Source organism: Leptonychotes weddellii, chromosome 9, assembly GCF_054177405.1.
Source record: "Leptonychotes weddellii isolate Sample4059 chromosome 9, ASM5417740v2, whole genome shotgun sequence".
Classification (NCBI taxonomy): Eukaryota; Metazoa; Chordata; class Mammalia; order Carnivora; family Phocidae; genus Leptonychotes; species Leptonychotes weddellii.
In genome coordinates, this window is record NC_138377.1 from 55,272,190 (window position 1) to 55,287,876 (window position 15,687).

The 15,687-nt window shown below is 36.0% G+C and overlaps 1 protein-coding gene across 2 annotated transcripts in view; it reads right to left on the reverse strand.

Moving 5' to 3' along the window:
- Positions 1–12,440: 12,440 nt before the first annotated feature.
- PRORP (protein only RNase P catalytic subunit) overlaps positions 12,441–15,687 on the reverse strand; it is a 42,542-nt gene continuing 39,295 nt past the window's right edge. For both annotated transcript variants that reach the window (XM_081830639.1, XM_081830638.1), the window contains one exon: positions 12,441–12,626. In XM_081830639.1, coding sequence (XP_081686765.1) covers positions 12,456–12,626 — 171 coding nt within the window. In that variant the 3' untranslated portion in view covers positions 12,441–12,455. The remainder of the gene's footprint in view (positions 12,627–15,687) is intronic.

The window sequence follows — 15,687 nt, forward strand, 5'->3', positions numbered from 1 at the left end:
TGAGATGGCTGTGCACATGCTCTCTCTTGTCCCCTCTCTCCCTCTCCCTCTCTCTCCATGTGGCATCTCATCCTCAAGGAGACTAACGTGGGCTTGTTCACAAGGTGATAGTTCCTGGGGGGTGACAGCATAGCTGCATGGCCTCTTGAGCCCTTACATGGAAGTCCCACAATGTCACTTATGCCACATTCTACTCATCAAAGCAAATCATAAAGCAAGCCCAGATACAAGAGATGAAGAAACAGACTCCATCTCCTGATGAGAGGAACTGCAAAGAATCTGTGGCCATTTTTAATCCACCACTAAAGTAAGTAAGGTTGACGTAACTTAAAATCCAGGCAGCAGGTAAGACAGCAGACTGGGTTTACTTTAGAAGAATTAGGGAAGACCTATGAGGTGCTGATAATGAAGAAAGAACATTAAAGGCTGAAGGAATAGCAAGTACAAAGATCTTGAGGCAGGAACAAGTTTGGTATGTCTGAGGAACAGGAAAAATTCTAGCGTGTCCATAATTTAGTGAAAGAGAGAAAAAAACAGACATGAGGCTGAAAAGAGAGGGAACGATCAGAAGATGAAAGACACTATACTCCATGATCAGGAACTTGGATTTTATCCTAAGGGTAAGTCAAAGTCATTGGGGCAAGGGTGAAAAAGCAAGGAGACCTCTTAGGAGATTAGGTGAGAGATGATGTTAATGGAGATGGAAAGAAATAATAAGATTCTGGAAATATTTGAGGGTTATGATCAATAAAATTTGCTAGTCAACTGGATATGGGGCGAGTGAAAAAGAACAATTGAGGCTAGAATCTTTGGTTTTTGACTTGAACAATTAGGAAGTTGGTGGTGCCAATTACCTACTCACTTAAGCTTTAAAAAACACAATTGAATTTCTACCTCTGATTATCTATACAATGCTTTTCCTCAGAAGTATTTGTAAGAGTCAAAACAGCATGTTGTTGGGGGATGGCTGTTCATAAAAAGATTCATGAAACTGCTCTAAAGAGAGAAGTTTATTAAATTAAAAGAAATGCAATCTAAGAAAATCCAAAATACTGTATCTTGCAGCAGATAATGTGAACGTGCTACATAACGGCTGACTCAAGGGTTCAATGGTACAAGAGTTCATACCTGACACTTTAAATTAGTAAAAATTTAAAATTTAATCAAATTTGGTTTCTCCCAAATTACAACATATTCTGGAGAAATTAATGTTATGAAAACTGTTTGGCAATACTTATTTAAAACGAATTCTTATCCAAGTATTTTGGGTATCCTCTATTCTGACATTTTAGGTAAATTTTTAAGAAAAGAATCATATACAAGAATCATTGTTAATAGACAACAACATGCCCAATATACTACGAATGTTTTGTTTAGATAACATGACCATTGGTCTAATCATGTTCCTAGCAATTCCTAGCATTTATTGGCCTAAAGACATATCCTCACATCTTAAAAGAGTATCTGGCATGGAATAGGTGCTCAATAAACAGTAACTGAATCTACATCGTAATTCCCAGCTAGGATGATCTAACTGTCCTCAAACGGGAGGTTATATAATTAATCTGTTGGTCATTCAGAACACTTCCCTCTTCTTCAAAATAAAAATATAAACCAGAACCTTTCTTTATGAAAATTTGAAACTATATGTATTTTAAGCAGGATACACTTTACACTTGAAAAACATCTACAAGGTTAGTAGCAAATCTTATAGAACTCTTAGAAGAAAACAGGAATAAATCTTCATGACTCCAGGTTAGGCAATGATATTTTTAGATATGACACCAACAATGACAGGCAACAAAAGGAAAAAAATAGATAAACTGGACTTCATCAAAACTAAAAACTTTTGTGCTTCAAAGGTTACCATCAAGAAACTGAAAACACAATCCAAATGGGAGAATATATTTGCAAATCATATGTCTGATAAAGGTCTAATATTCAGAATATATAAAAAATTACAACTCAACAATAAAAAGACAAGTAACCGTATTAAAAAATAGGTAGAGGATTTTAAGAGCTATGTCTCCAAAGAAGATATACAAATGGCCAATAAACACATAAAAAGATGCTTAACATCCTACGTCATTAGGAAATGCAAATCAAAACCCACAAAGGATACCACTTCATACACACTAGATGGTTATAATAAAAAGACTGATAATAGCAGATATTGGTGAGGATGTAGAGAAACTACAACTCTTTTATATACTGCTATGGAAAATGGTGCAGCAGCTTTGGAAGTTTGGCAGGTCCTCAAAAAATTAAAGAATTACCATATGACCTAGCAATTCTACTCCCAGGTACATATCCAAAAGAACAGAAAACATGTCCACACGATGCAGCAAAAGTGGTCCTAAAAACAAAGTTTATAGCAATATAGGCCTACCTCAAGAAGCAAAAAAGATCTCAAATAAAATACTTAACCTTATACCTAAAGGAGCTAGAAAAAGAATAAAGAAAAGCCAAACTCCATGATCAGGAACTTGGATTTTATCCTAAGGGTAAGTCAAAGTCATTGGGGCAAGGGTGAAAAAGACAGGAAATAATAAAGATTAGAACAGAAATAGGGGCACCTGGGCGCCTACCTCACTTAAGCATCCGACTCGGTTTTGGCTCAGGTCATGACCTCAGGGTTGTGAGATCGAGCCCTGCGTAGGCTCCACACTCAGCACAAAGTCCGCTTGAGATTCTCTCTCCCTCTCCCTTGGCCCTTCCCTCCACTCATACTTTCCCTCTCTCTCTTAAAATAAACAAATAAAAATTTTAAAAAGAGATTAGAACAGAAATAAATGATACAGAAACTAAAAAAACAATAGAACAAATCAATGAAATCAGAAGCTGGTTCTTCGAAAAGATCAACAAAATTGATAAACCTCTAGCCAGACTCATTAAAAAAAAAAAAGAGAGAGAGGATCCAAATAAACAAAATCATTAATGAAAGAGGAGAAATAACAACCAACACCACAGAAATACAATTGTAACAGAATATTATGAAAACCTATACGCCCACAAATCGGACAACTTAGAAAAAATGGATATATTCCTAGAAACACATAACCTACCAAAACTAAAGCAGAAAGAAATAGAAAATTTGAATAGGCCAATTGTCAGCAATAAAATCGAATCACTAATCAAAAAACTCCCAACAAACAAAAGTCCAGGACCAGACGCCTTCACAGGCGAATTCTACCAAACCTTTAAAAAAGAGTTAATACCAGGGCGCCTGGGTGGCTCAGTCATTAAGCGTCTGCCTTCGGCTCAGGTCATGATCCCAGGGTCCTGGGATCAAGCCCCACATCGGGCTCCCTGCTCAGCGGGAAGCCTGCTTCTCCCTCTCCCATTCCCCCTGCTTGTGTTCCCTCTCTCGCTGTGTCTCTCTCTGTCAAATAAATAAATAAAAAATCTTAAAAAAAAAAAAGAGTTAATACCTATTCTTCTCAAACTATTCCAAAAAATAGGGGTGCCTCGGTGGTTCAGTTGGTTGGGGGTCTGACTTTTGGTTTTGGCTCAGTTCGTGATCTCAGTATTGTAAGACTGAACCCCCCCGTGTCTGTTTGAGAGTCTCCCTCTCCTTCTGCCCCTCCCCCGCTCTCTCTCTCAAATAAATAAATAAAAGTCTTTAAAAAAAAAACTCTTCCAAAAAATAGGAAAGGAAGGAAAACTTTCAAATTCATTCTGTGAGGCCAGTATCACCCTGATACCAAAGCCAGATAAAGGCACCACAAAAAAAGAAAACTACAGTCCAGTATTTTTCATGAATATAGATGCAAAAAATCCTTAACAAAATATTAGCAAACTGAATCCAACAATACACTAAAAAGACATCACCATCAAGTAGGATTTATTCCCAGAATGCAAGGGTGGTTCAATATTCACAAAACAATCAATGTGCTGTGTCACATCAATAAGAGAAGGATAAAAATCACAGGATCATTTCAATAGATGCAGAAAAAGCATTCAACAAAGTATAACACCCATTCATGATTAAAAAAAAAAAAACCCTCTGCAAAATAGGTCTACAGGGAACATATCTCAACATAATAAAGTCCTTATGTGAAAAACCCACAGCAAACATCACACTCAAAGGGGAAAAACTGAAAAGCTTTCCCCATCAGGTCAGGAAAAAGACAAGAATGTCTGCTCTTACCACTTTTATTCAATATAGTACTGCAAGTCCTAGCCACAGCAATTAGACAACATAAAGAAATAAAAGGCATCCAAATTGGTAAGGAAGAAGTAAAACTCTCACTTTTTGCAGATGACATGATAGTATATATAACAGAAAACCTTAAAGACTCCACCAAAAACTATTAAAACTAGTAAATGAAATCAGTAAAGTTGCAGGATACAAAATCAATGTAGAGAAATCTGTTGCATTTCTTTACACTAATAATGAAGCAGCAGAAAGTGAAATGAAGAAAACAATCCCAAGAACAATTGCACAAAAACAATAAAATATCTAGGAATAAACTTAACCAAAAAGGTGAAAGACCTGAAAACTATAAACCACTGATGAAAGAAATTCAAGATGACACAAAGAAATGGAAAGACATTCATTCCATGCTCATGCGTTGGAAGAACAAATACTGTTAAAATGTCTATACTATTCAAAGCAATCTACAGATTTAATGAAATCCTTATCAAAATACCAGTAGCATTTTTCACAGAACTAGAACAAACAATCCTAAAATTTGTATGGAACCACAAAAGACCCTGAATAGCCAAAGCAATCTTGAAAAAGAAAAACAAAACTGGAGGTATCACAATTCCAGACTTCAAGTGATATTACAAAGTGGTAGTGTTAAAACGGTAGAGTACTGGCACAAAAACAGACACATAAATCAATGGAATAGAACAGAAAACCCAGAAATAAACCCACAATTATATGGTCAGTTAATCTTGGACAAAGGAGGAATGAATATACAATGGAAAAAAGACAGTCTCTTCAACAAATGGTGTTGGGAAAACAGGACAGCTATATGCAAAAGAATGAAACTGAACCACTTTCTTACACCATACACAGAAATAAACCCAAAATGGATTAAAGACCTAAATGTGAGACCTGAAACCATAAAAATCCTTAAAGAGAGCACAGGCAGTAATTGCTCTGACACTGGCTGTAGAACATTTTTCTAGATAGGTTTCCTGAGGCAAGGGAAATAAAAGCAAAAATAAACTATTGGGACTATATCGAAATAAAAAGTTTCTGTACAGTGGAGGAAATAGTCAACAAAACTAAAAGGCAACCTACTGAATGGGAAAAGATATTTGCAAACAACATATCCCATAAAGGGTTAGTATCCAAAATGTATAAAGAAATGATACAACTCAATACCCAAAAACAAATAATCCAATTAAAAAATGGGCGAAGACATGAACAGACATTTCTCTAAAGAATACATACAGGTGGCCAACATATACATGAAAAGATGCTCAAAATCACTAATTATCAGAGAAACGCAAATCAAAATTACCATGAGGTATTACCTCACACCTGTGCGAATGGCAAAAATCAAAAACACAAGAAATGACAAGTGTTGGCAAGGACTGGAGAAAAAGGAACCCTCTCGCACTATTGGTGAGAATGCAAACTTGTGCAGCCATTGTGGAAAACAGTATGGAGGTTTCTCAAAAAATTAAAAATAGAACTACCCTACGAACCAGTGATTGCACTACTGGGTATTTACTCCCCAAATACAAAAACACTAATTCAAAGGGATACATGTACCCCTGTGTTTATTGCAGCATTATTTATAATAGCCAAACTATGGAAGTAGCCCAAGTGTCCATCTCCATCAATAGATGAATGGATAAAGAAGATGTGGTGTGTGTGTAATGGAATATTATTCAGCCATAAAAAGAACATTGCCATTTGCAACAACATGGATAGAGCTAGAGAGTATAATACTAAGCGAAATAAGCCAGCCAGAGGAAGACAAATACATATGATTTCACTCATTTGTGGAATTTAAGAAACAAATGAGCAGGAAAAAAAAACTGAGAGAGAGAGAGAGAGAAAGACAAATCAAGAAACAGACTTTTAACTATAGAGAACAAACTGATGGCTACCAGAGGAAAGGTGAAGGGGGTGGGTGAAATAGGTGATGGGGATTAAAGAGTACACTTATCATGATGAAAAAAAGTTAAATAAAATTAAATTTATTTTTAAAAAGGTGTAGTTCACTAAATATTCAGTTTGCTGGCCAGATTCAGCTATTTTATTTTCTCTAAAATGATTTGTTTTTCTAGATTTGGCCTTTGAATCAAGACTAACCTTTCTAAAAGGTTGTTACCTTAAAAGGTCATTTAATCTATACCCATGCCTTGGGGGTGCCATTCAGGAAGGTAATTCCTCAGTGTCAATAGAGTTCTCTGTGCAACTTAAAAAAAGAAAGAAAACATATCTACACAAAAGCCTGTACGTGAAATGTTCCCAGCAACACTATTCTTAATAGCCAAAAAGTGGAAACAACCCAAATGTCCATGAATGGATAAATAAAATGTGGCCTATCTATACAAAGGAATATTATTCTGCAATAAAAAGGAATAAAATAGTGATTCATGTTATAAACAGATGAATTTTAGAAACACTATGCTAAGTGAAAAGATAAAATGTCCACAATAGGCAAATCCATAAAGACAGAAAGCAGATTAGTAGTTGCCAAGGAACTAAGGGGAAGAAGGAACTGGAAGTGAGTACTAATGGGTATGGGGTTACTTTGGGGAATGAAAATATTTTGGAACTAGATAGTGGTAATGGTTGCAAAACTTAGTGAATATACTAAAAACCACTGGATTGTACACATTACACTTGATCTTGGCCAAAAGGCCAAGAAGCAGTTGGACTGTACACTTCATATATATTCTTAATTTTTATTTATTTTTATTTATTTTTAAAGATTTTATTTATTTATTTGACACAGAGGGAGAGATAGCGAGAGAGAGCACAACTGACTGAGCCACCCAGGTGCCCCCTATTTTTATTTTTTTTAAGTAGGCTCCACGCCAGGGTGGAGCCCAAGGTGGGGCTTGAACTCACAACTCTGAGATCAAGACCTGAGCTGAGATCAAGAGTCAGATGCTTAACTGACTGAGCCACCCAGGCTCGCCTGGACCATATACTTTAACAGGCTCACTATTATGGTTTATGAATTATATCTCAATAAAAGAAAAAGAAAACTCAAACAGATACGAAAGAATTGAGGTATGACTTGGTCAAGATCCTAAATTATGTCCAAAGTGAAATCTAATCAGGGACTTTACAATCTCCATTTTCATTTAGTATATCCTGTAATTGTATTAAGACACCAGAAACTGGGGGCGCCTGGGTGGCTCAGTCATTAAGCGTCTGCCTTCGGCTCAGGTTATGATCCCAGGGTCCTGGGATCGAGCCCCACATCGGGCTCCCTGCTCGGCAGGAAGCCTGCTTCTCCCTCTCCCGCTCCCCCTGCTTGTGTCCCCTCTCTCGCTGTGTCTCTCTGTCAAATAAATAAAAATTTAAAAAAAAAAAAAAAAGGACACCAGAAACTGTAAAGATAAAAATTAAATATTTACTTAGTAATAACTTTTCAGCAAAAAAGTTCTGTTTTTCAGGAAACAACAAAATCATATATTAACCTATACTTTTCCATACCATATTTTTTCTTCAGAATCTCAAGTAACATTTAAATATAAACCTTCGCATCTAAGTTAAAAGCTCTTCTGAATCATTTCTGGCCATAATAGCTCTGTACATCCTCATGGTGATAGATTACAAACCATTCTCCTTAAAACCTGTGTTCTTCATCTTTACTTCTTATATCACTTTTAGGACCAACAGCAGAGACAGATTGAAGAATACTGAGGTATTACCTGTATTTCACATTGATTACTTCTTTTTCTTTCAACGAATTTTGCCATTCTGCCTTTGTCACGTGTTGTAAACAATTTTTTCTTTTTTTACCAAGTTAAGTTAACTGGCTTGAATGTCTATGGGAAGGTTTTGGCAGACAGAAGTTTGCAACCTGAGTGACAGCTTCTCAAAATGCAAAAATCAGTTATAACAACCTCTCCTTGCTTAAAAATTCTGTACCTCACTATGAAAAATGTGTCAATTACCACTATCTTTTACTGCATTGTTAGAAAACCTTCAGCAAATATTTAAAGTTCAGATTAAGGTTAATATTAAACTGTGCAGAGCTGCCAATACAACTAACTCAACTGAGGTGACAAGTGGATGGGACAGACATATGTTATGTACGTATGGCTAAATGTGCACATACCCAAGCAATGACAACCACCAATAAGTCTCAACTCCACATGGTGGCTGGCCAGTTTCTGCTGACATCATATATAAGACATAAATAATCTGGCTTCAAAAAATTAAAATACAAAACGATGTATATGAAAATTGAGAAAATAAATTCACAAAAGCTTATTTTTAGCTCCTTGACCTCTGTCACTCCTAAGCTGTAGTCTCTGAGACCAATATATACAATCATGGTGCTACTTTCTAGAAAATGAAGGTAAAAATGGTCTTTTCTTATCTATAAGCTGACTTACAGAGAATAATGGAAATGGCCATTAATGGAAAAAGACCAAGAATTTGTAATGTATTATACAGACAGTTCATGGGAAGAACATAAATGATCTGTGCATTATTCCATTTAAAAAAATCCAGAAACTTCTTCACACAAAGATGAAAAGATTAAGGCACACAGAAATAGGATTCCTAATATTTCCCTTATTCATGCTTATAGGTGACTGTAGCAAGAGATGGAAATAAAGAGGACATATCAAGAATATCTTGACAAGTCAAGAATATTACCTTTCTGGACTATTTAATTTTGTTAACAAATGTTTTAAATCTAAAAAATGGGTGGGGGGGAACCTGTCCTGCTCTTTTCACATAACAGATTCATAGCACAAATGTAGCTGAATAGCTGCAGCAATCATGTAATAAGCAACCTTGAAGAAACTTCTATTGGGAGGCTTTGTAGAAGTATAAATTGCTACAGTCGTTTTGGAAAGTAATTTGGCAATATGTACCGAGACCTTAAAATATCCACACTCTTTGACTTCCATTTCTGAGAATCTATTTGCATATCTATAATCACAAATCACTTTTCTACTGGATGGTTCTTTTTCTTATAGGCTTATAAGAGACAATGGTAGTGTCAGAAAATTAGCCCTTTGTCACATGTGTTGTAAACAATTTTTTCTCTTTGTTGTTATCTTTTAACAATGTTTACAGTAAATTTCTCTGTTCTTCCCATTAGGGCTCCTAGGTTTTATATACACTTTTAGGGTGCTTCCATCTCAAATATTTTAAAAAGTACATGTTTTCTTCTACTCCTTTTATAATTTCATTTTTATTGAGAGCTTTCAACAACTGTAAATTAAAATGTAGATATACAATTATTTACAAAGTTGAAGCTCAACTAGGTAAGAAAATGGAAAAACACTGCAAGCAAATAAAACAATGACAGTGGTTATTGCTAAATGATGTGGTCATATATGATATGCTTTATTGTAATTTCCAAATTTTCTATATGCATTACTTTTATAATCAGAAGAAAATGAAACTTCTTAAAATAATCATATTTAAAATTTTTCTTAAGTTTTTGATGATACTAGCTTCATTTCTCAATTATTATTTGAGTACCTTACCCAGATTGAATCTAATACTAGGGTAGAGCTTTGTATTTTAACTCTATTGACACAGATGACCTGACAGGAAAAAACTACCAAATAAGGGTCTACTGAAAGCAAGAATTACAGTTCCAGTTAGGAAATTAATCTGAATAGTAATCCCAATAATAGTTACTCCTATTAGGTTTTTACAATGTGCCAAATGCTTACATTTATTAACTCATTTATTCTTCTCAACATCTTTGTGAGGTAAGTACTGTTGTTCTCTCCATTTTACACACTGGGAAACTAAGGCACAGAGAGGTTAAATAATTTGCTCATGAAAGCTCTTAAAAGTGGACTGGGATTCAAAAAGTCTGGCTCTAGAATCCTTATTCTTTTTATTTTTTTTTCTTTTGAGAGAGTGAGCAAGCGAGCATGGGGGTGGGTATGAGGGCGTGGAGAGGCAAAGGGAGAGAGAATCCTAAGCGGTGGGCCCCACAAACAGCACAGAGCCGGCACGGGGCTGAATCTCACAACCCTGAGATCATGACCTGAATGGGAATGAAGAGTTGGATGCTCGGGGCCCCTGGGTGGCTCAGTTGGTTAGGCATCTGCCTTTGGCTCCGGTCATGATCTCAGGGTCCTGGGATCGAGCCCCGTGTTGGGCTCTCTGCTCAATGGTATGTCTGCTTCTCTCTCTTTCCCTCTGTGATCCCTCTCACTCCCTCAAATAAATAAATACAAACTCTTAAAAAAAAAAAAAAAAGAGTTGGACACTTAACTGACTGAACCACCCAGGTACCACTGGAATCCTTATTCTTAACTTCTAAACTAAAATCCTATTTAAAAGATTAACAGAAAAACTGGGAAGCTAGTTCTGACAACCTAGAAAGTGTTAAAGAATAAAACTAAGCCACAAAAGGGCCTGACGATAGATCTATTTAAAAAAAAGAAAAAAGAGAGAGGTCTATGAGAAATATGATATATCTTTATTTTTCACAAATCCCTAGCTTCAGAGATTTGAGAAAAAACTTGAGAAGGAAATGTTTTCCTTCTTTATTCAGGTGGTGTCTCTAAGCTGAGCCTCTGAGCTGTGGTTTCCCAAACATAATGTCAGTGCACTGCCACGAGATAATGGTGCTTTTAAGAGCTGAGTAATAACAATTACCTGTCACATAAAGCATTGCTAACATTAAATTATTTTAAGAGTAAAAACTAAAAGCAGTGGCAGGTGCCTATGATTTCACTGGTCAATCATTTGTTCTTTGTGTCTTAGTTTGCCAAACTGCTTGGATCTTTCCAAATGTGCAAATTTTTCTCACATAACGCAAGGGGATATATCCACGACATCATTTTCAATGTGTTACTTTCCCCAAAAATGTTCACCCAACTTAGGCCATATATTTCTGGCAAGTCAATTTTTAGTGCTTTGTGTGAAGCTGAAAGTCAAACAAAAGGTAAACAAATACAAAACTTTACTTCTCACAGATCAGAGGTGGAATTTTTAGAATGAGCCCTTCTGATTCTGAGCTCCACCATGCATTAGAGATAGTAATTTTATGCTTCATTTTCTGACTTTGCTCTTGTCAATATTACTCCCTCAAAGATCCCTTCAAGTACCTAAAAGACAAAATATTTTCAACTTGCTTTTTTGCTTTTTAAAAATAAAGGATTGAAAACTAATACCTGACCGCAAAAATGTAGGCACAAACATAAAGGAAAGGCATATAAAGAAATTTCTGTAAATCAACCTTGTGCTTTGTGTACTTGTAAGCTTTTCTGAGTAAAAATGGTCAAACTGAACTAGTAGCATCTCTGAGAAACAGCTTTTAAGTTGGTAGCAATTTTTAAGAAATAACACAGATTAACTACAGATGAATGACCAAAAATTGTCAGCGATAAGAACCATAAACTTGGGGGTGCCTGGGTGGCTCAGTCAGTTAAGCATCTGAATCTTGATTCTAGCTCAGGTCATGATCTCAGGGTTGTGGGATCGAGCCCCACGTCGGGCTCTGTGCTCAGCGGGGAGTCTGCTGGAGATTCTCTCCCTCTGCCCCTCCCCCTGCTCTCTCTGTCTCAAATAAATAAATAAATCTTTAAAAAAAAACAAAAAGGACCATAAGCTTGAAACCCAGGAGCTCTCCACAATTGAATTTTGATGTTATGACTGCTTTCTAAGGATTTGCTCTATAAAATTCACTTCACTTTTCTAATATTCTAATCTATAAAAAAGGGGATTAAAATAACTGCTCACTAGTGCTATGAAAAATCATGATATTCCTATTAGAAACTACTAGACATTTATAAACTGATAGAACAAATGATTACCTTATTAAAAAAAGAACTGCTTAGATTCATTTATGAGCATACTATGTTTGGAAAAAACAAATATATTAACATCTCTTGATAGTTTATGTTGATAAATTTCAAGCAGAGGAATGTGACTCACAGGGAAATGATAGAGTACCCAAAGAAAGAGTGGAGATATAGAAGAAGGTTACCTAAAATTATATAAGAAAAAGGCCTGAAATGGCCCTTTATTACGTGGACTTTTTTTTTAAGAAGGCTCCACACCCAGTGTGGAGCCCAACACAGAACTTGAACTCATGACCCTGAGATCAAGACCTGAGCTGAAATAAAGAGTCAGATGCTTAACCAACTGAGCCATCCAGGTGCCCCTATTACATGGACTTTTTAATCCCTCTTGGCCAGTCTAGAAGAGCCACTTACTTGCCAGAGAAGAAAACAGTGACTCTTAGATAAGTAGTTAGTTACTGTGACACCTTTAGGAGCTTATTTTTAGAGGAAGGAAAAATGGGGAATTAGAGACCCAAGAAAGATCACAAATAAGTACAATAAATATTTCTAGAGATTTGGAATAACAATATAAAACTTGTACTTACAACTTGAGATTCACGAGCTTTAGGAAATGTTTTGGCAACATTGAGCCCATCGATGACGATATCAAAAGGAGGACAGCATTTTACAAAGTTCTGAAATCTCTCGAGTTCCTAAAAAAGAAAAGCCAGATAAAATATTAATAAGAACTTAGCAAGGACTTTATTATAAACACACTGCTATGATTTTTATTACTGTTCTGGTAAGTAAAAATATTCATCGCTTAAAAATACACAAACTCAAAAACACTTTCGAAATGAAATCTGGAAAGACCAGACTAAGAGATGCAACTGCATGGAATTATCTGAAAATGCTTTATAATCTCATAGCACTTTATACTTCATATAGTACTTCCACACGCTAATTGCATTTGATCCGTAACCAGCTCTCACCTGCTAAATTGACTCCCAAGGCAGTCATGATGAAAATGAAATGTCAGAATCTCTATAACCTGCTCTTAAGCCAAGGAGATGTAAACCTCAGATATGCTAGTCTACCAGTACAACAGTGTTGAAAGAATAAGGCTCTATAATAGTCCCTCTTCAATCATCAAGATGATTTTGTTTACTTCTAGCTATTTTGAAGAGTTGAAATATTCAACAAATATTTGTGGAGCATCTACTATTGTTCCCAGCAGTTACTAAAGAGACAAAACTCTAATGGAGCCCGCATTTTGGTAGAAGGAGACACAAAATAAACCAAATAAATAAGTTAATAAATTATATTAAATACCAAGTGTGATGAGTGCTATGGAGGAAAGAAAAGGAGGAGTGGGAGTTCCATTACTGGTAATGATGGAGTAGTCTGTACTGGACTATCAGATAACATAAATTCTATATGAAAAACAACTATTTGAAGGTACTACAGAATGACCAAAAGCAGGCAGAAATTCAACGGAATGCAAAATTTGAAAGACAGTGTGGCTACCCGACAGTCCAACTGAGTCCCCTCCAACAGTCAGCATCAACATCAGCCCCATGAGAATGAGGAAGACTTCAAGATGACCTCAGCCCCATTTTAATTACAATGGTAGAATACCCAAGCAAGAGCCACACAGCTGAGTCTAGTCAAACTCAAGAACCATGAGAGAGAATAATAAAAATAGTAAGTGTTTCTGTTTAAAGCCACTACATCTGGGTGGTTTGTTATCTACCTATGGATAACCAAAAAAGAAAGGAACCCTCCCTCCCCACCCACCCTGCATCTGCACATGCTCACCCGGGCACGCTCTCTCTCCCTCTCTTTCTCAAATAAATAAATAAATAAATAAATAAAATATTTCTTAAAAAAGCCACTGAGTAGACCATGCTGATAAAGCATGACAGAAAGAGCTGACCTACTGAGATAGCATACTAACTATGGCATAGGGCAATACAAATCTGCAAGCTTAATTGTTTTAATGGAGGGTAAATTTAAATAATTATTTCTTTCTAGCACTGCTGCTAGATTGTATTTGATTACAGATTGGCTAATGATCTGGGGTATGAAAATCCACAAAGCTTTTGATTAACAAAAGAAGTCCTTTTGAAAAAACATTTATTGATATATAATTCACATACCACACAATTCACTCATTTGAAGTATACAATTCACAGGTTGTGCAACATTACCACAATCTAATTTTAGAATATTCTGGCTTTCCTACTAGATACTCCATACTCATTAGCAGTCAATCACCATTTCTCTACCCTACCACATAGCAACCATTAAACTATCTTCTATCTCTATCGATTCACTTATTCTGGACATTTCATATAAACCGAATTATACAGGGCGCCTGGGTGGCTCAGTTGGTTAAGTGATTGCCTTCCGCTCAGGTCATGATCCTGGAGTCCCGGGATCGAGTCCCGCATCGGGCTCCCTGCTCAGCGGGGAGTCTGCTTCTCCCTCTGACCCTCCCCCCTCTCATGTGCTCTCTCTCTCTCTCATCCTCTCTCTCAAATAAATAAATAAAATCTTTAAAAAAAAAACCGAATTATACAAATATGTGGTCTTTTGTGATTGACTTCTTTCACTCATCATAATGTTTTCAAGGTTTGTTAACACTGTAGCATAAATGAGTATTCCATTCCTTTTTATTGCTGAATAATATTCCATTGTATGGATATACCACATTTTATTGATCCATTCATTAGTTGATGGGCACTTGGATTATTTCCAATTTTAGGCTATTATGACTAATGCTATGAACATTTGTGTACAAGTTTTCATGGGAAACTGTAATGTAGTAATAGTAACTCTATGTTTAACTTTTCGAGGAACTGCCAGACTATTTTCCAAAGTAGCTGCACCATTTTACATTTCCAACTGCAATGTATGAGGCTTCCAATTTCTCCACAGCCCCACCAATACTTGTTATTGTATGTGTTTTTTATTAAAGTCATGCTTGTGGGTGTGAAATGGTACCTCATTGTGGTTTTGATGTACATTTCCCAAATGACTAATGATGTGGAGCTTTTTTTCATGTGTTCATTGGCCTAAAGGGAGTTCATTTTTGTAACACAGAGGTTTTATAAATTCAATGTACAGCTCCTTCAATAACAGTCACAACTTCTATCATCTTTACCCATTTTATACTTTTAAATTTAAATCTGAAAAGTTTAACCGCACAGGAATTATAAATACCATGACTTGCAACAGAGTTTGTTACCTCAAATGCCTACAGGGATCAGGCAGGTGACATAAATAAGTAGAATGGGCCAAGTCTAAGAAAACATAACAGAGCAGGCAAAATGATAAACAGCAAATGGTGTAAGTCTCATTGTCCAAGATTCTATAGAAAGAGATCTTAAAGACTAACAAACTAGAGAATGTAGGTCTCTTATAAAGGGAGTAGCCCAGTGCTCAGTCCAGCTAATTGTTGCCCCACAAAAGTAAATACCCAGGTTTAGGAGTTAAAATTTTTCAAGGAAAATAAAAAATCTAGCATTTTGAAATATTATCAAATAACTTTTAAAAAGAGTAAAATACAAAGATGGATGCTCAAACAAAAAATATATATGGACTCGATTCCACCCACAGACCACAAGTTTGTAACACATACACTGGGTCAAGCAATAGATTTTCATTAAGCACCTACTCTGTGCCAAATAATGTTCTTATTCCTAAGAACAGAACTGTGAACAAGTTCATTGAGCTCAAGAAATTTACATACTAGGGGCACCTGGGTGGCTC